Source organism: Cygnus atratus, chromosome 3 (genome assembly GCF_013377495.2).
Source record: "Cygnus atratus isolate AKBS03 ecotype Queensland, Australia chromosome 3, CAtr_DNAZoo_HiC_assembly, whole genome shotgun sequence".
Lineage (NCBI taxonomy): Eukaryota > Metazoa > Chordata > Aves > Anseriformes > Anatidae > Cygnus > Cygnus atratus.
Window position 1 is genome coordinate 15,633,384 of NC_066364.1, and position 21,302 is coordinate 15,654,685.

The 21,302-nt window shown below is 35.7% G+C and overlaps 1 protein-coding gene across 1 annotated transcript in view; it reads left to right on the forward strand.

Annotated features, from left to right (window-relative positions):
- The window catches only part of NOL10 (nucleolar protein 10), a 49,169-nt gene that overhangs the window by 535 nt on the left and 27,332 nt on the right, over positions 1 to 21,302 (forward strand). Inside the window, exons 2-13 of the mRNA XM_035543030.2 lie at positions 86 to 131; positions 1,495 to 1,593; positions 2,303 to 2,380; positions 4,165 to 4,202; positions 5,923 to 6,059; positions 6,678 to 6,743; positions 8,278 to 8,338; positions 8,848 to 8,933; positions 9,296 to 9,374; positions 10,615 to 10,764; positions 13,069 to 13,135; positions 18,020 to 18,072. Coding sequence (XP_035398923.1) covers positions 86 to 131; positions 1,495 to 1,593; positions 2,303 to 2,380; positions 4,165 to 4,202; positions 5,923 to 6,059; positions 6,678 to 6,743; positions 8,278 to 8,338; positions 8,848 to 8,933; positions 9,296 to 9,374; positions 10,615 to 10,764; positions 13,069 to 13,135; positions 18,020 to 18,072 — 960 coding nt within the window. The remainder of the gene's footprint in view (positions 1 to 85; positions 132 to 1,494; positions 1,594 to 2,302; positions 2,381 to 4,164; positions 4,203 to 5,922; positions 6,060 to 6,677; positions 6,744 to 8,277; positions 8,339 to 8,847; positions 8,934 to 9,295; positions 9,375 to 10,614; positions 10,765 to 13,068; positions 13,136 to 18,019; positions 18,073 to 21,302) is intronic.

Sequence of the window (21,302 nt, forward strand, 5' to 3'; positions counted from 1 at the left end):
CGTTTTTCGATGTGATAGGTTTTAACAGTTCTCTGGGTCCATTACGTGTAATAAACTTAACAGTGATGTATGTGTTTCTGTACAGTGGCTCTCAGACAGGAAGAAAAGAGCGTTACAGAAGAAAGATGTGGGTGAGTTTCTCCATCACTTGGTCCTCAGTAGCACTAGGTGGCACATACATACATGACACGCAAGTCCAGAAGCAGGCAGTTAATAAGTACAGGACAGTTATGCATAACTCATTTTAGTAAGTGCAAATATAAAGCTATAGGTAACGTTAGAAGGCCATACTTCAGCTTCCTACGTAGTGCTGTGTGAATAGTACATTACCGCTATTATTTTAAATTTCTGGCATTAGATATTGAGAGATTGTAGATCATACTGAAACGTGATGGATGCATTCATGTGTAGTTCATGATAACATCTGACTATAGACTCCTTTTTGCATTTTAAACTCAACTTAGAGTGCAGGAACTTCATCGTTTTAGGCTAAACTTGTTATATGGAATATTGTTATATTATTATCTGGAATATTGTGTCCAGTTCTGGGCCCCTCAGTTCAAGAAGGAGAGGGAACTGCTTAAAGAGAGTCCAGCAGAGAGCCACAAGGATGATTAAGGGAGTGGAGCATCTCCCTTATGAGGAACGGCTGAGGGAGCTGTGTCTCTAGCTTGGAGAAGAGGAGACTGAGACATGACATTATTAATGTTTATAAATATGTAAAGAGTGAGCATCAGGAGGATGGAGCCAGGCTCTTCTCAGTGACATCTAATGATAAGACAAGGGATAATGGGTGCAAGCTGGAACGTATGAGGTTCTGCTTAAATTCTCATATTTAAGCACAAACTTTTTTATGGTGAGGGTGACAGAACACTGGAACAGGCTGCCTAGGGGGGTCGTGGAGTCTCCTTCTATGGAGACATTCAAAACTCACCTGGACGTGTTCCTGTGTGACTTGATCTAGGTATTCCTGCTCCGGCAGGGAGATTGGACTAGGTGACCTTTCAAGGTCCCTTCCAATCCCTAACGTTCTGTGATATGAAGTAAAATATGGCTATTAACATACCATAAGAAGCATGGTATAAAACAACTAAAAAAAATGCGTAAGTTTAACATGATGATGGAATATATTATACAACATTTTTGTTGTGTAAAATGTGTGATACGTATTCACTAATACTTTATATAATTTGTAACCTAATTACCACCTCAGAATAGACATCTCAGGATGTCTATTAGACACCATATTAATAGACACGATGTTTTGCACAGTGATAATCTGCTTCTCGGTGTTAGCAAACTTTATTATTATTCTTATAGCGTGTGTGTGGTAAAGGTAAATATTTAAGTATCATTTAAAAGATCATGAAAGATATTCCCTGTGTTCAATGAACTCAGCATATTTCTATAAGAAATCATTGTAGTTTTTTGGACTGGTACAATACTACTAGCTTTAAAAATAATTCTATTTTTTGCTGTTTCTTTTCTTTTTAGATATCCGTAGAAGAATTGAACTTATTCAAGACTTTGAAATGCCCACAGTTAGCACAAAGATTAAGGTATCAAGAGATGGACAGTATATTATGGCAGTTGGTGAGTTAACTAAGGGTCCCTCTGTAGCAGAGGCCAAAAGTACTAGACATTTTTTATTGCAGAATGATTTTAATATTTCAGGTAAAATTGACAGAGTTCACTTTAAATAGAGCATTGAATGGAGTTTTGGAAGCCTACTCTTAAGATGTGATAGAATGAATGTTTTGATAGTGATGTTGTGAAAGGCTTATTTTTAGAATACAGATACTCATCTATTTGTAACACAGTTGAACACTAAGTTCTTAATTGTTTTTATTGTGTGTTAATAAAGTTGCTTTAATAACTTCTGAATATCATTGTTTGAGTATTTTTTTAAAGGATGGAAGATTATGCTATATTTTATAACTGTCAAAGGAGGATCCTAACATGAATACTTTAGTTGGATTTAATAGCACAGAGAGACTTGGTCTTTCAGACTTACTGGAAGATATTACTAAGTACTGTGTGATGTATTCAGCACAAGAAAGTACATAGAAGGTACTTTCAGACACCAAAGCCAAAAAAAAAAAAACAACAAAGAACAAAACAGGCTTTCTGGTAATACAACCTTAGGGATTGTTTTTCCAGTTTCTGAGGCCTTGTTAAGATGAGAATATTTATAGTTGAGGTGCATTAAAGACTGTATGCATAAGTTTGGTTTTTTTTGATATATGCTTTAGTGTTATCTTTTTGTTCAAGTGTTTTACTAAAGATCAATTTGTTCTTTCAGGAACTTATAAGCCAAGGATCCGCTGTTATGATACCTATCAGTTATCCCAGAAATTTGAAAGATGTTTAGATGCTGAAGGTTAGTATAAGCTATGGCTGCTAGTGCATGATGTATTTCATATATAATTCAAGTTGGACTTAAATAGAAATTTCTTTCCCTGTGCTGAGGGGACAGATTATATTTTGGAGAAACACAAGAGTTTAGAGTAAAATCTCACCTAGTCTTTATTTCTGTATTTTTCCTTCTTTTTCTATAAAGTTCTTTCTTCTGTTGGAGCTGTATGAAGAGAGTAAGATCTACCCTGAGCCAGTAAGTGTGGGGCTCAGAGTGAATGTGGCTGAGGGCTGCTCTGTTTGGGGGAGTGCTATGTGCTTATGATGGTTAGTTAGTGTCCAGTTCTCTTTTTTTTTTTTTTTTTTCTTGCCTCTGTGAAGCAGTAAGGTAGCAGAATGCACTGTGGTTGCACCACTGTTACTGAAATGAATTCTCATGTTTTTCTGCTGGAGCCCAAGCTAGGTCAGTTAGAATAAAGAGAATTCTCTTGGGTTATTTTTTGGTTGGTTGGTTTTTGGTTGGTTGGTTGGTTTTTCTTTTTTTTTTTTATATATTTTTTTATTTATTTTTTTTGGAAGCAAGGCCTAAATGGTAGCATGGGGAAGGCTCTAACTTCACCTTGTTTGGGAGTATTTTGGAGGGAGAACAACCATGGTGGTGAAAGCGAGGAGTCATCTAGACAATGAGAAGGGAGAATCTGCTGAAACTTGGACTAGGGGAGGAGGTCAGAGCTGCCTCAGCTTTGCAGCTTGAATTTTTATGGTATATAGTGTTGGCGAAGGATTTTGTTTGTTATTGTTAGACCAATGGAAGAAGACTAATGCAGAGGAAGACTTGAATCACTACTGAGAAATGGAACTGGTCTTACTTTGATATGTGATGTAAAAAAATAAAAATGAAAACTACTGAATTAGGTCAGGAAAAGAGGAGTAGAGCATGGTAGCGTTTCCGTACGTGGTGCCTGAGTACTACAAGGAGTCTTGTACAGTAAAGAGAAGGTGCTAAAGAGTAGTATGAGGGGAGACTGTAGGAGAAGCTGGGGAGAGGAAGGTGTGGCAAGAGAGACCCACTTGGAAAGAGAAGTCACTGTAATAGTAAATGCTTGCAGTTAATTAGAGCTTGAAGTTAATTTTTCCGAACTGGCTTCTACACTGTCAAGTATGTTTAGCTTGAATTGTAGCATGGAGTCACTTCAGGTAATCCTAAATGAGTTACCTCATTTAAATGGAAACAGTTTAGATGAAGCAGCTACTCCCTAATGTTCCTGACCCACCTTATTTAAAACTAGGCAAAGTTCAATATGTTGTGGTCTTCAGCATAGATAGTAGCTTTTAAATTTTGGACCCTTAAAGCTTTTTCTGTGGAAGCTGACTCCTTAGAAAGGTCGTGTCTGCAGATCTGCATGTAGTACATCTGACCCCATATTATTTTTTATCATTTTTGACAGTTTACCAAAGATCCATGGACCACATGCTCACTCAAAACCATTTCATTAAACGTTCCCTGAGCCAATAAATACATGGTTGAGCGTTGTGTTGAGGAACATGTCAAATGTACAAGAATGACAAAAAAGATTACAAGGTGCTTCATATGTTTCTAAAGTTTTCTAAAACTACTTATTATTTTGCAAATAAAGTTATATAATTAAAGATTTTATCACAATGTCTGTATTATGCATTGACACCTGTGGGGAATACTTATATGACTAAAGGTTAGAATAAGTGTAAATATTTTCAGGATATATGCCAATGTTTGCAAATAAATTTGCTTACTTAGTTAACTTGAAATTCTCTTGCTCTCTCCTCTAGTGGTTACATTTGAGATTTTATCAGATGATTACTCAAAGGTATGTTTAATGTTTTCAATGTGTAAATGAGAAAATTGTGTAATATGTATATTAAAATATATTTTCATATATAGTAAAGGCAGTCAATCAAGAACTTTTGGAACAGATTAAAAAAAAAAACACAAATCAAACAGGATAAACATTTTTTGTACCTTTAAAATGTTTTTTGTTTTCTTTACCTCTTTGTATTATAATTTGCCTTACCACTTTTAAAGTCTTTTGTCTGCAGTAGAGAAAAGCTTCAAATAATGATCTATCCTATAACCAAACTAATGTGAAAAACATAATTAGTTATTCTTGCCGGGGTAACATTTAGTTATAATTGCTTGTGACAGTAGCCCACGTACATCTTTTTTTGAGAGGTGGGATAGGTACCACTGGGTTAGATTGATTTGCTGTAGAAATGATAATTATAAGCATACGAATGAGGCAAAAACTGGAGGAAAGTAATGTCTTGTTTTATGAACTCCTGTACCTGGAAGAAACAGATGAGTTCTTAGAACTGTTAGCCTTTTTCAGGTTCGTAGTTATCAATTCAAATTTTGTTCAGGACCCAAAAAATGTAAAACATTGTAGCAGATTGCCTCGTCCTATAAACTTTGCTCTGTTAATTCATCAAGGTGTTATGTGCCAAATGAAATACAAAAATTTAAGCACGTAATTCTGCTGTTTTCATTAGGACAAGACATTTTTAATTTGTAATTGTATCTTTTTTCTTAGAAGAGACCTTAGGATTACTGGTACAGGCTTGTCATAATAAAAATTTTCATTTAATCAGAGGCATTATCATCTAACCTTTTAACTCTAGTCTTTTCAAAGTTTTTCCCTGTGAGTTTTCCAAGAATGTGTGTGAACTCAAATGGATGAATAAGGTGACTGATACAATAGAGTAGTCTCCTGCCTGTCTGTGAGAGAAAGTTTCTGGTTGTAAAGACCAAACAGTTATTTGAGAGGCTGAGGAATGTATTCTCATTGTGTTCAGCAGTATTTTTGACTGATTGCTAACAGTAAGGCTTCTGTGTTTTTTGAAAGTGAAATTGGTATTGTATTTCAGACGGAAGCCCTGTCTTGACAACCTTAGCTTCAATTTCGTTTTCCCAAAACTTACTAAATAGCTAGAAAGAAAATTAATTTCAGGTAGCTGTCTTAATTTTTTAAGTATGGTAAAAAGAGGGAATGGTATTTCATTAAAAATATAAAAATATTCATTGTAAGGGGACATCTAGGGTTCATTTAATGCTTGAAGCAGTACTTTTGCCAGTAATCTCAAAAACTGCAAGCATTGAGGTTCCACAAATTCACTGAATAAATTGTTGTAATGAGCACTGTGTGGAGAAATGAAAACACATCCTCCCCAGTCTGCTCCCACTAACCTCCTAAGGTATCATTTTGAGGGTTGTTGGCATTTTCACAGTGAGAGCACACTTGGCTCTCATTCATGTTGATATCCATAAGGCCAGTTACATTTCACTGCTTTCCTAAAATTAAGACTTGGACTAAGTCTTAGGAGAGAGTGATATCTTTATTAATGGAGCTTTGGCTGTGGATGGTGAGAATGAAGAAGTACTAGTCAATTCTATTATTTTAATAGAAATTATTTAAGTGGGTTATGGTTAACCTGTGTGAGCTCGGAAAAATCCCTGGAGGCTGTGTTATGAGACAAGTTGAGGAGCTGCAGTCATCTGCTTTTGTATGTTTCAGTTCTTTGTTTCATTTTCAGATTGTCTTCCTGCAGTGTGACAGATTTGTGGAGTTTCATTCACAACATGGCCATTACTACAGGACAAGAATACCAAAATTTGGTAGAGATTTCTCTTATCATTATCCATCATGTGACCTGTATTTTGTAGGAGCAAGGTATTGATTACATAGATTGTTTTGTTTCACTTCTGTTAGGAATGTGTTCCAAGAACAGGATGAATATTAAAATACCAGAAAGTTAAAAATGTTATTGAAAAAAATAGCTGTTCTTTCCAAATAGAGACTGTGTATGAAGAGTAAAAAAAAGTGGAAGTCTAAAATTAATTCAGTTTTTCTTTGTTTTAAGACTTTCATTCTTTGAATGATGTGTTTGCAAATTTTATTGACAAAATTACAATCAGTGTACTGTTTTAAGTGTTTGACATCTAAGTAAGGAAAATGAGATAGTAATAAAACAACCAAGATAGAAGAAGCTGTTAGAATAGGAGTAAAATCACATATAATTAACGGAATTTGTGAGAAGACGGTAAAAATAAAATGAGATCTTCAAAGTCTGAAGCAAATTTTGAGAAACTCTTTTAGTAATCCAAGCTGTAGTGTAAACTGTAGGAAATTTAAGGATGTTAAAAGAGGGATTAATGTATCTTTTCTGTGGCAAAAGAGTAACTGATAGGATACTGCACTGTAGTAAATATCATTGGTGAACATACACATTATCCTCTTTTCAGTATTTGTAAGAGAAAGAAGTCAATTTGATCTATTTTTTTTTCGTAGTTCTGAAGTATACAGGCTAAATCTGGAACAAGGAAGGTTTCTCAACCCCCTGCAAACTGATGCTTCGTAAGTGTCTGTAATGCAAGATGTCCGTCTGTCTTCTTTCCACCAGGTGGAACCAAACCCCTAATATGCTCTCCATCTCTAGTATGTCTGAATATTCCCAAATACGTTGCAGAGTTGAAAAGGAACATACGCTGAGCCTGAGCCTGATTTTATTTTGTGTTCTGTAATTCTTTGTTCAAGTTTTTACATTTTAAAACATTCACAGAAGAAAACTCAATTAAAATTGCTTAATATAGACATGTAATAGGTATTATATAACTTGATCTTAAGAGCATTTCATTACAACTTCGCCATTACTGCTCAATTTAGTTGTCATATAGAGGTCTGCCCACAGGTTGTGTACTTTCCTAGATAGGTCTTTGTCCTTCTGCTCTTGGAGTAGCCCAAAGAGATATATTTTTTTAATATCATAATATATCATTATATATTATATATATCATTATATATTTTATATATATATATATATATATATATATATATATATATATAAATATTAATATATTTTTAAATATCTGATTCTTTTGAAAACTATACCATAGCAGGAGCTGGGCTGCTTTTGTGTGGGGAGAGGCAGATGAGAAGAACTGACTTGAGCAGATAAAGTGGCTAGTTAGTGAGCAACAGCTGATGTTCAGTGAGTAGGAGAGCTTATGGGAAGAAGCAGTATTTGGGCAGGCTCTACTATATAAACTGAGTAGCAGCAAAAAGAAAAAGGGGGGTGGGGGAGAGTCCTGGACCGGGAGAGCTAAGTCATCATGCATGAAATCTGAATCAGGGAGAAGAAACTTGAAGATGTGAAAAGGTTGTGAGTGAGGGGAACTGGATGAGTTATAGTATTATATGTGGAGGTCTTGGAATAGAAGGAGTTGTAATTTTTTGGGATGAGTATAATCAGAAATATTTGTATTTTGAAAAAATTGTTGGAGAAATAGAGGGCTCCATGTTGAGCTGTTGAGAGAAAAGAGGACGGGCTGTTTATCAGAATATGTTGGAGATGTATTCTTCTAACTTATGTCGTCAGGAAGACCTTTTGATGTAATTGAGTCATTTAAGACTACAGCGAGCAGAGCAATATATCAAGGCTTTGTGGTGGATGGTGGCCATGGGCAGAGGATTGTAGAATCATTCAGGTTGGAAAGAACCGGAGTCCTACTCAGGACATGGTCAACATTGAATTCAAATGAGTTTGCCCACAAAGTCTTGAAAGCTCTGAGTATAGAAATTCCAGAGCTTCTTTTGGCAGCTCATTCCAATAGTTAATTATCCTCAAGGCATAAAAAATATTATCTTTACATCCAGTTGGAACCTCACCCATCTCAAATTATCAGCACTGTCTCTGATTTTCTCTGATAGCTCAGAATTCTTGATAAACTCCTCTTAAGTATGAGAATCTGTTATTAGGTTGCCATCCGCACATGCACTCCCTCCTCCCCCCGCCACTTTTGCTTCTCGAGGCTAAACAATATATGATTGCAGAAATCTTTCTAGTTACATTATTCTGAGGTCATTAAACTTACTCATTTTTCTGTTTTAGAGAGAATAATGTCTGTGACATAAATCCCGTACACTTCTTGTTTGCTACGGGGACAGCTGAGGTAAATGTTTGCATTCCTTTTATTAAAAGGGCAGCAGTGTTTGTATCTCTTTAATATTGGTTTGCATGAGGATAAGAAGAAATCACAACAGGAACCTACGTAATTAATTTGATCTCATTTGCTGTGTTAAGTATAGATCTGTTAAACAAGATGACTTTTTAGAGTGTAGTGAAGATATAATTTCAGAACTGTCTTTGTTGCTGAGATGCGTGAGATTTTGCAGATGAGAGAAAATAGCTTTGTCTTAAGAATATAGCTATCTGTAGAAATTAGCTAGCCTCTGTACCCAGTTAATATTGGAAAACTTAGCATTAATCATTTTCATTCAGATTACATTTGTTTAAATACAGGATAAAATGTATGGAGCTTATATGCACTTATTAGTACAACTCATGTCAAACTAGGGAATTTGATTAATTATTCATAGATGGAATAATTCATAATTGTATTTAAACACAGTATCAGGTATTTGTTTCATAAGCTTAAAATATGTTTTCTGAACTGTTCAGGGTAAGGTGGAATGCTGGGATCCTAGAACTAGAAATCGAGTTGGGCAGCTGGATTGTGCTTTAAGCAGTGTGACAGCAGATACAGAGTGAGTAAAGGCTGCCTTTTCAAAGTGCATTCTTCTGTTTTTGTGGGTTTTTTTGTTTGTTTTGTTTTTTAAGCTTTGCTTTTAGAAACCATTCCCATTTTGCATCAAAATCTCTCATTGCTAGTGTGAATAGAGGGTTTTCTTAGTCACAAAGAAACTGAGCCATTACTGCTCAGATAAATAACTAATTTTCTATGCAAGTTGTGATTGGAAACAATTTCGCTTGTTGAAGTAGTATTTCTGAGTGGTATCTGTAAATTAATTTACAATAACTACTTTAGCTATTTTTGACATTTAAAATTGATTGCATCATTGCATCAGTTACGGAAAGAAAATCTAACTGTAAGCATTGTGCTTTGCAGGATAGATTGTTTACCATCTATTTCAGCGCTGAAATTTAATGGAGCTTTGAATATGGCTGTTGGAACGTCTACTGGGCAGGTAGATTTAACTTTTTCTGCAACAGTTCTTATGAGATCCTTTTCTTGCAGTTGCCAGTCCAGGTCTCTTGTACATTGAGTGCACTTAATGTAAGATAGATATACGATAAGTATGTTAAGACCATAAACTACATGTATAGTGCAACGATAGACATTGACAAAATTAATTTGCAGTTTAACAAATGATCTTGTTCTTCAGAATTACTGTAGGGTCGGCTTAAAATCATTGCAACCTCCAACCTAGGTAACTTCAAATTCTGCAGTTTTCTTCAGACTTAACAGTCAATTATGTGAGGAAGTTACAGCTTTTTTAGATTCTGCCAGTGCCATCTCAATGCAAAATATATGCTGTATCTTGATGGTGGCTGAAGAAGCAGAATTAATTATCTTTCAGCTACTGTTTTTTGTCTTATCTTTCTATAAAAGATCATTTTGATTCATTTCTGCGTTGTTGCCATCCCATTTGTCAAGTGGAGTATGAGGGTTTTTCTGCCATTAGTGGTCCTTTCATGGGTTTAGAAAACTGTAGCTTGTTGAAGACAGATGCATAAGCAAGAGTTGTAGGTGTCATAATGTTAGTATGTATGTCAGGCAAACTTTATTGGAAATTATCATTTTGTTTAGTTTATATATATATATATACATTTTTTCCCCAAAATTATTAATATTCATACTTGGCATATGAAAGATTTGAGGTCTTTCTCAAGTTGCAAAGGAAATTTTTGAGATTAAAAACATGGGTTTCTGGAAGATGGCCTGTACTCTCCACTTCTCTAAAAGAATAATTGCGTTCTGTAGTGTTTTGCTGAGTGAAAGCGATACTCACAGAATCTAGAAGGGCATCTGAAAATTTAAATCTTGTGAGTGAGAATAATGCAATAATTGAAAAGTGAAAAATTAGTAATAATTAAGAAATACTAAGAGTCTTGAAAATAGTTCATTTTTTCAATTTTAATTCCAATAGAAATTAGAAGGACTTTAGAAAGATGGCAATCTCTTGAATTCAAATTTCGTTTTTCTAGACTGAAAGATTTTGTAGTTAATATATTGTAAGAATAAGCAGGGCTCACTTAGTAAGTCATTTTCAGAACTTGAAACGGTTTCTTTTATGGAAATCCTGTCCATGTATTTAAACAAACAAGCAAACAAATCTGAGTTAAAACATTAGTGAAGACCTAGTGCGTGTGATTTCGTCTTGATCTTATAATATTGTAAGTTTAATCTGTCTCTTATTCTTCAAGGTTTTATTATATGACCTCCGGTCTAGTAACCCATTAATAGTCAAAGATCACCAATATGGCCTGCCTATAAAGTCAATTCAGTTTCAGCATCAGTTGGATTTAATTATCTCTGCAGATTCTCGAATCATAAAAATGTGGAACAAAGATACAGTAAGTATTTCTCTGCTGCTGCATTCAGATCTTTTCACTTTTTTTTTTTTCCTTCAACTTGAATAATGAAGCTGAAATTCAGGGTGGGAAGTTGTGTTTTGAATGTGTCCTAATTTACATGTTTTGCCTTGTCTGGCTAAACAAGCCGGTATCTGGGAAGGTATTTTACAGCCTGTCAGGTATAAAGATACAGACTTCAGGTTTTTTTTTAGGTGTTTGTATATGTCTGCTTAAGATGCTTCTTTCAGTAGAGGGATTTAAACACAAAGTATCTTAGCCATTGCTCTAGTTTGTATGTTTCTTAGTGTGCTTAGAAACATCCGATTCTGATTTTTCATCAGAGAAAAATTGATCATTTCAGTTCTCTGCTCCAAAAAGGGCAGCTTCAATGGTAGATCAGTTTATGAAGTGTTAAAATCAGGTCCCGCTTGTTTTCACCAAAATTTATTTAAATTTTGGATCTATAATATCTGCTTCAAATAACAATGTGTATTATGCTACATTAATGGATTATGTTTCAAGAGACAGTATCTTTATACCTGTCTTTTGCACCTATAAGTGAAGTTGCGATCTAATTAAGACTTTCCTTTCTTACCTTATGCTATTCTTGTCTCCGATCAATGCAGCTTGCACAAGATACCTTACCCTATAGATTCACAGTAATACTACTGTCATTTGGTTTGGTCTAAGGGGCTATCATTAGTCATTCTAGTCCTTAAAACTTGCTCCATTCAGTATCTATGCTTTTCTAGCTGTGTAATGTAACAGTAACATATCAGGAGCAGTTACAGTAGTTTAGAGGCACTTATTTTCTAACTATTTCAGGCAGTCATTTCTCTATTGTTGTATTTCTTCATGAACTTTCAACAGCCTCTTTTTCTGTGATTGCAAGCAGTTGTTTTTTTTTTTTTTTGTAAGCTCTTCTGCAGTTACTTTTTATTGTTTTAAAGGGCAAATAAATTATTGGTTATTATTTAAAACATCTGCAGTGGCCTCTCTTCATTTTTCCTAGGTATAGATATTTTCCTCACTGAGAATGAAACACTAAGGTTTGTCAGGTGGCCTCTGCAGTGGGAAAAGGGAGGGTTTCTTACCGCTGGAAGGCAAAGATAGCTTTGGACTCCTTCCTAGAGTATGTTCCAGCTGGCTCCACCTCTCCCAGATGTTGGTTCTTGACTATCTCTGGCTGGGAACCAACTGCAGAGGCAGACTGTGGGGTGGAGAGCATATGGCTTTGATACCAGAATAGCCCCATGCTGAGACGTGCCTTGGGGTGGGGAGTATGAGGCTTTTGTCTGCTAAGACTGGCGTGGGGGAGGACTCTTATTAATCATCGGGGAGAGACCAGAGGTGGGTGGGGTAACAGCATATAACTGGGAGGGAAAGGAAGGGCCCAGAAAGGTAGGTGGGATTGCTGCAGGGAAAGAGAAAAGAGGAATAGGATGAAAATTTGCTCTGTTCCTGTCCCTCATTTAGAACCGTGTAGGCATGTACTCTCATGCTTCAGATTCTGTGGCCCAGTTGCTAGACACACTTCTTTAACTGGCTGTCTTGCATCTTGGCTTACAAGAGCACCTGTATTTTGTCTGTGTTTTTCAGACTCTGTTCCAATTCTTATTTTTTTTAAATGTTTCTTGCTTATACCATTTTCCTAAATAACCATTAAAACTTCATTTCTGACCTAAGCTACATACCAGTGGATACTTTTATTATTTTTATATAATTTTGTGTTTAGACCTCTTTAATACTGAGTTTGTAATTTACAAATAAAGCGCTGAGCCATACTTCATTTTAGGTAGACATGGGCAGGGTGGAAGAACCAAGCTCCAGAATAAAATTCCACTCCCCATCCATCATTTCAGCTAATGTACTTAACAAAATGAAATTACTTAAAACTACCGTATTCAGACTTGAACAAAACGAGGGTTGCACTGGCAGTGTACCAGGAACTTACGGACCTCATCCTCCTTTTACAGAAAATAAAATGAAGCTGAACTGCCATAATTTTTCAACACAGAAGTGTGAGCCAAGGAATCAGAGGTGCCACAGTACATTGCTATGTCCTCGATAAGCAGTAGACAACACTCCCTTGTAAGAGATCTGATAGGAGACAGAGCACAGTACAAAGTTCCTATGTTATGATCAGATACTTTAATAACATTTTATTGTTCTGCAAAATCTCTGCCAGCTTGATGCCATCATATTTCTTAGCTTCTATAATGGCTATTCATAATGTTTATATTTACTAAATTTCATTATATTGTTTGGAATTCTTTATAATCTATTATCTTCCTTCAATTACAGGGGAAGATATTTACTTCAATGGAGCCAGAATATGACATCAATGATGTCTGTCTTTATCCAAATTCAGGTACATTAGATATATTAATGTCTTGTTAAGTTCAAAAGGGAAAGCGTGTGTTAACTCAAACTGTGGTTTTTTTATTTAGGTGATGTAAATTAAGTCTGCTTTTCTCCTTGTGACAGAGCTAGGAAAAATAGTTACTTGCTATTTAGTGTCATTGGTTTCTCTTCATCTTTATTAAATCGAAGACCCTTTGCAGTTGGAAGCTGTTGTGCTGTCAATTGAGTGATTGAGCTCTTTCGCCCTTTCAAATATCTTAAGTCTTTCATAAGAGAAGGAATTTTGGCCTTTTGTCTAGGCTAAGCTCCAGATCAGTTAGAGCTTGCTTTCTAGAGCTAGGAAAAAACCTCTTTACAATGAGTTTACAAATTTTTACAAGTGTTTATTGCCATTTGATCTTTCCTGTTTTTTAGTTACAGTACTTACTGTGGCCTAGTTAAGCTGGAATACTTTTCTTTGTAAGTGTAGAATTCTGAATGCACAGATCTGTGTGCTTCTCAAATTTGGTGTGTCTCATGGCATTATGTTTGGAAGGCAAAAAAGAGGTCCACTTTTAACTAGTTTCCAGATCCTACTTAGTGAGGAAAAAATATTTTATACAGTGGTGGTTGTATTGTGTAAAATATTTTTGTGTCTACTGCACTAAAACTTTTAATTTTTAGTTGCTTAGTTCTGAAGCAGTATGACACCCATTTCCTGTTTAGAAAGCAGCACTGAAAAAGATGAAAGAAAAATTAGGGCCTTTAAGATGTCAGAGGACAAAATTCTTGATCAGAGAATGCCTGTGTTGCACTCTGCTATTATCTTAATTTCAGAGAGATAGCAGTGAAGACAGAGCGACTTAGACTTTGATTCATACCAGCAGCTCAATTTCAAGATTGTAGATAAGTGAGATTTCTAACGAGTTAAAACTTATCTTGCCTTTTCTGCCAACTTCAGTTAAGAATGTCTTTTTTTTTGGTAAGATGAGAACTTAGTATCCAAGTTCTGCTGAGATGGTAAGCCGTTTTGACTTTATGCAGCAGCAGCAACATAAGGGTCTGCAGGATCTTGGTGAAATTACTAGCTCCCTTCCACGCTGCTCAGGTTTTCCCCCCTCTGAAAAAGAATGGTGTTACAGTACTTAGCAATTGGACTGTTGTTTTTTTTTGGTTTTTTTTCTGAGTCTTCAAAAAAATGTATCAATAGCATTCTAATTTGTGTTCCATATATTTGTTTTTCCCAGATTAATGTGCCAGAAATACTTTAGGCAAAAAATTGAAGCCTGCCAAAAAGGGAGCTTATGGCATGGTGCTGAGGGCGCATCTTGCGTGCTCTGGTTGTACGCATGAGTTCTTCTGGGGGTGTTGGAGAGCAGCTGTGTAACAGTGTGGGCTGTGCAACGTGGAGGTAGCCAAACCTGGTCCTCCCTCTTCCACAGAGGCCACAGGAAGAGCATTACAGAAAAAGGTCATTGGAGTGAATTACATATAGCATCTCATCCAGGTTTCACCTTTGAGCTTATCGGTTTGATCCAAATGAGAGTCCTGGGGTGAATTAACATCCATGCAGCATTGATAACGAAGGGGTCATGATATGGAGGGAAAGATAACAAAGTTATGTAGAATCTTAGCATAATTTAGAAAGGACCTCTGGGGGTGTATGTTCTCTGCTCAAAGCAAGGCCAGTTTTTAAGTAAGATCCTACTTCAAAGTCTGGACAGGTTGCTCTGGTCATAACCAGTCAAGTTTAAATATCTATAAGGATGGATGTTACACAGCTATGGACGTTCTACAGTCTCTGTGGTATGTAGATGTACCTCAAGTGCTGATTTGGGCTTAAATGATTTTTGTGAGACTCTGCAGGACGAATCTCGTAGCACACGGAATTAAAAGCACCTGTCTATTTAATGTTGCTTATGGGACATTGGTTTTCCACATGTCTGATCCCAGTCATCTAGAGTGTGCATTGCAGTCCTCTGTTCCATGTCTCCTCACGAGTCAGTTTTGCTTTTTCTTTCTTCTTTGACCATGTCTTTAGGGAGGGCAGGTTTGACCCTTTTGTAAGAGCTGTTGTGGCCTGAAAATTAGGTTGTAATTTATAACCCTGTGAAGGCAGAGGGGAAAAACTTGAAGGTGTTTCAGTGAAAACGAAGAGATTTAAGGTGAGAGGTGGTGCATTCACGTTTGTAATAAATACTGTTTCTACAAAATTTAGGATGCCTGGCACTGCCTCATGCAAGTTTAGAATGTAAAGAATGATTACATCTGAAAATAAGGAAATACTTCCAGTAATACAAATGTTGCAGCTGAGGAAAGCAGGAAAGACAATAGCATTTAATTGATAGTATGAGTGTAGCTCAGTGTTGTCACTGGGGTCTCAGCATTCTCAGGGCGCCCCAGGATGTTTAGAAGCTGGCGTGGCACAGCAAGTCCCAGGACCTTTGCCCAGTCTGTGCTTAGACTTCATGTGAAACTACTGCTCAGAAAGCCTGTAACCTAATCTTTCCCTTACGCTCTTTCATTCCCTTAAAACAGCTCTGCTGTTCATCACTGCATGGAACAATACACATTTACCTACTTAATTTCACTGATGTGGGTCAGAATTCAGAATTTGATTCATGAGAAACACACAGATTGTGTTTCAGACTTGAAGAGAATAATGTCAGAAATGTCACAAAGCAGAAGTCATTGAACCTCCATTTAGAATGCTTTTCTTTGGGGAAAATTGCTATCTAGTACACGTAGATATTTTACTTTTACATTTTCTATTTATAATTTTGTTCTAATAGTTGTAATATTCAAGTTTTTGTTTTAAAAACACAGAAAGCAGCTGCTACTTCGTATTAGTTGCAGCCCTTTTTTAGGTAAAAATGTCTGCTGCATGTGCAGTAATGAAATAGTTTTAACGCTGTGTTGTCTCAATTACGAAAGCAATAAAAAAATGGAGAAGTGAAACCATTTTGTAACAACATTCTGAAATATGGTAAGATGTGGATCAGAATAATGTGAATTAATCTTTCTCAGTAGCTGTGTTTCTGTTTTTTTTTATTGCTTTATTTTTGTTTTTAATTAAATTATTTTAGCAGCCATTTTCAGTACTACTACCTTCTATGGGAAGCAAACCCTTTTGCAACTTAAGTGTTTTCAGTGTATAGAAATTTGTACATCATTTGTTTCTATTATTATAAAATTATTTTTTTACAGGTAAAAACTTTGCATTTTCTAAAACATCCTCTCCCATTTACTACCACTTCATACCCATTTTTTCATTTCTTTAAATGAATGATACTGTATTATTGATCACTTTCTATATGCAGTCTTGTTAAAATGGCTTCTGTGATAGAAGAGTTCTCGTTTATTTCCCTTTTTAAGTGATCGCACTAGACCGCTGTGTAGTTTATTAGGGTGTGGTCTCCCTTCCCGTAAAAATTGGTTAGCAATAATGAGCTGAAACAATGAATAGTGCACAGCAGACTTCTCCTTTCACAAACTTGTTCCTTTTTTGTTGGTTTCTGTATTTCCCCTTAATACACACCCACCCCTGTACTGTTCTGAAGACGACTTTCCCGCCTTCAATTATTGGTGGAAGACTCCCAAAGAGGAGGTTTTCCCTTTACTGTCATCTTTGAAGCACCTGCAGAATTAATTTCTATCGGTTTATCTCTAGTGATTCATATTCAGTCAATGGAGAAATGCTTTGTCTCCTGTAGTAGTACCAAACACGCTGATAAGTTAAGGGAGCACAAAATTTATCAAAATATACTATGAATTTGTGCTTTTTCCTTAAACTGCCTGTAACCATTTCCAGGTTTGGTTTTAAGCCTCAGTTTGCTGACTAAGCTTTCACAAATTTCTTGCTTTGCCAGGAAAGCAAGCCCCCTTTTTTCTAACATTAAAAGTCTAGCTGCGTTGTGTATTTTTAATAAAAAGGATTAGGTAGGAAGGATTACTCCACCCATGTTAATTGCGTTCCTCTAGTTGGGTGTAAATTATATTTCTGCCCTCTGGGTATGTGGTAACTGCCCCAATTATTCATAGTCTCAATGGCATATGTTACTTCTGGATCAGAATGTTATCTAACTTGATTGCTCTTCTCTTCTTCGTGCTGCATCTTCTTGTATTACATGGTGATCACCTATGCTGGAAAGTCAAAGCTGAATTAAAAGTACAGGCCAAATGTCCTTAAAAAGCTCTTATGGAGGATGAAACTGAGAGTTTCTGATTTTGAATGTATACCAAGTCTTGTGACAGTTCCAGATATTCCATAGACTTTAATATTTCTGCAATAGTTCTTTTATATCCAGAGTATTCACAGCATTCCCTAGGTATATTCATAAATATTTCAAATCTTATGTTTGTTCCACCTGGCTAATAATCACTTGCATTTGAAGCCACAATATCCTGCCTCACGTTTTGTGTTGACAATCTACTGTTGATTTCCAAGATGAAATATGAATAAAGCAGCAAACCATATTATGATTTACGACATTGTTTAGACTATAGATGTGTGTTTAAAAACAAAGCAAAACAAATTCCCAAAACCCCCTTGTGTTAATAACACTGGTTTATGCCCAAGGTAGGTTTTAAGTAGTACTACCTGGATTTCTTCTAAACAGTTTTATGGGATGAACTGTTTAAATTTGTTATGAAAATTGGCAGTCTGCAGGTGTTAGAACTTTGTTGTTTAAGTTGTGCTGAGCATTTTTTAAGATAGAGAACAAAAGGCACAAATATATAGGAAATTAAGCTTTATTAATTGCCCTGCTATCAGGCTTTTCTTTCCTAGTCCTGTGTACAAACCTACTTCATGTGAATTAAATACTTTGTGTGTTTGTGTGTATACATACTTATATAAAGTAACATTATCCTCTTGTGACCAACATTTTTTAACGTGGAAATCTCTTTTTAGGAATGCTAATGACTGCCAATGAAGCCCCTAAAATGAATATCTATTACATGCCAGTAAGTAATACAAATTGTTGCTGATACTGCTCTTTTAAAACTGTCAGTAATTTGGTGCCAGTCAGGTTTTCATGTTGGAAAATGATTTCTGCAGATTCCTGTCTAGATTCTCTGACTTTTCATGATAAAGTTAAGATAGCCATAAATTATTTATATTATATACTGAATTATTATTTATAAAAACAAAAGCTTGCAATGTCTTTTCCTAACAGTTCCAGAACTGGCTAGTGGCAGTAGGAAGTTCAGGTAGAGCTTTGATGGGAAAAAATTGCTTTAGATAGCTAATGAGAAAAGAATTCCTAAAAGGAGGCTGTATAGTTTGCTTTTGAGGTAACAGTTTTGCTTTGTTGAAAAATATTTCGTTAGTGTCTTTAATGCCATGACTGTATCACTGTATACCATGGACTAAATATTTTTCTGTGTCCTGACGAGGAAATACTGTGTGGTTTTGTGCGTGATTCTTAGCAGTAGCTTCTGCTCAGTGCCATACTTGAGTTGGAGCTTTTCACTTGAGAAGCTTTTCACTCAAAAAGCTTAACAGTTAAGCGTGCATTTTCTTCCTGTGGGTTGATTTTAGGGAGACTTAACAGCAGGCCTTCTGGTGCTAGGGAACTCCACAGAAAACTACACCAGCATTTCACTCTAGTTATGTTTTTGATTCTACAGTACACTCTAGGATTTGTTATGGCCTGGAAGGAGATAAATACTAGGGGACATAAGCAAATGTTCCAGGCAGAAGAGCAGACTGAACTCCAATATTATGCACACCGCTCCATAAGTCACTTTCTTCACATACTGGACAAACTGCAAAGTTCGTTAATTTTGAAAAATATTTTAAACTATATAAGTAGCTAACAGAGAGAAATTTTTGCATTCCAAGAAATGTACGTTTTTATACACCAAGTTTTTGTGTGTCGTTTATATCAGGTGGTTTTTCAGATGGAAATTGTCAGTTTCTTGAACCCATTTCTAACCATTTTGTTTACTGGAGCTATTCCATGCTTGAGATAACAATGGGAATAGGGACAACAAATATTTCTGTATTTAAGACCAAGCATTAGCTGTAGTTAGAAGCTGAACACAGTGTTTCTATTTATCTTGTTCTTTGTAAAGTTTAAGGAGAGCTCTCCAAGCCTTTATCTATCTCCCTTTTAATTAGGGGATTGGAGAAGACAAACTCCCATAATTTCAAAGTCTGTTCAGTTTTTAAAACTTGAATAGACTAGTTACTGAATTTAAGTAATTCAGATGGAAGAAAAAAAAACCACCTGCATTCCTCCTGTCACTAAGCCTATGGTTCAGCTTTTCTCTGGAAATTGAGCATTGACTTTTTTTTGTGCAAGTGTGCGTGATATATGAACCTGACTGGTATAGCACATTAGAGGTACATATCCAACATTGCCACTTAGCCAAAAAAATATTTCAGACTTGATTTGTCACCAGCAATGGGTGTTGTCGGAACTTGTTCCAGCAAGTATTATTTTGAATATTCTTGCACATATTATAAATCAAAACAGAAAATACTCATTTTTTGCTCTCTTAAAGTCTCACTTTTGTAGAAGGCTCTTGGAATATTGTATGTATGTTTCTGAAGTCAGATATGGATTTTTTAGCTAATAAACATTATTTTTGATCTCAGATTACGTTTAACAGACATTAACTACAAACTTAAATAGTGCCTAACATTGTCTTATTATTTTTGTGGAGTACAGGCTATTCCCATGAAAATCAACATTATGCTGTATTCCTTTGTCATTGTTCTTTGATTATGGGTACCTGAGTCCACCTGAACTTCTCTCAATCATACCTTATTATGGGTTTTACGGTCACAGTGACACATGAGCATAAAAGTGGACCCATGATTGATTCCCAAATGATGAATGCTAAAGCATAAATACATATAAGAATTCTCTCTCCTCTTTTTTTTTTTTTTAATGCTGTTGTGTATAAAGAGAACCTAAAGTTTGATTTAAAATGTACTACTCAGGCTAGATTTGCTTTTGAATAAGCTGAACTTCTGGAGTTCCTGTCAGTGGCTTCACATCTGAAGGCTGCTGAAGACATGTTAAGTATTGGCGTGATTTTTTCATTCAAAAATCTATTGTTCATTGCAAGTGAATATTTTCAGATAGTATAAAAACATGGAATATTAATTTTAGACAATAGAAAAGCCAAAGGTAGAAGACTTTTTTTTTTTTTTTTGAACAGAAGTTTCACACACTGCTAACTTACTGTTTTACCCCATTTGCCTTTTTCATTTTGCCCTGCAAGAATGAAAGGTCTGGCACAACTAGTATTGTATAATTGAAGGGTTACTTACTGCATTTCCTAAAAATCAAGTATGTAGCTCACTAAATCTGTTTTTGTTGGCTTTTTTTAATCTCCTCTTCAAATGAAGAAAAAATAAAATGGAGAAGTCGTGTCAGCCTTAAGCTGCTCCGGGGCATTTGTTATTAAGAAAAACTCAATGTTATTAATGTGTTCATTTTAAGGCTTCTATTCCTTGATCTTTTGGGCTAGTTATTTGAGCTCAGATGCACACCTGTCCTTTGGTTTGTATGTCAGTAGATTATTAAGACACATTTTCTTCCTGTACTTGGAACTCTGAGTAATTTCCTTTGTACAGACAAAGATGAGTTTAGTTGTGTGCATTTTTGGAGCAAAACTAAAGAACTAATGATTTGCTGCTTTGCCTGATCTCTTTTCACAGAAAAGTTTTCTGGCTTTTCATAAGAACTAGGATTCACCATTTTTCCAAAGAACAGCCTAATTTTCTATTTGTTTGTTTACTTTGAAATAGACATAAATAACCTTTAAGAGGTGTCCTGTCTTTTTGAGATGTTGACAAGAACTAAATTACAATTCTTATATTCCACAACAGAATAAATGCCTGAGGGAAAAGCTCCAGCTATGGAGGACAGTTGTGTTTCAGAACTGTTGGAAGTGCATTTTTGTGAACAGGATTCACCTGACTGCCCCAGCACTTACTGCCCTGTAGTGCTAGTAACGATTGCTCTTTTTTAAGTCTTCACTGGAACAAGGACAAGGCAATATCATGGTGATGGTTGAGGTAGATGCTTAAATTCTTGAATGTATGGTGCTGTACTCTAGCCCTTCTAGTTTGAAATGTTTTTTTCATATTTTGTAGAAGAGGTGCACAGAAGTCTTAACAGCACAGGAGTGTGCATCCCCATGGCTGGGTGCAGACAGACCCAGAATCCTCTGTCCTC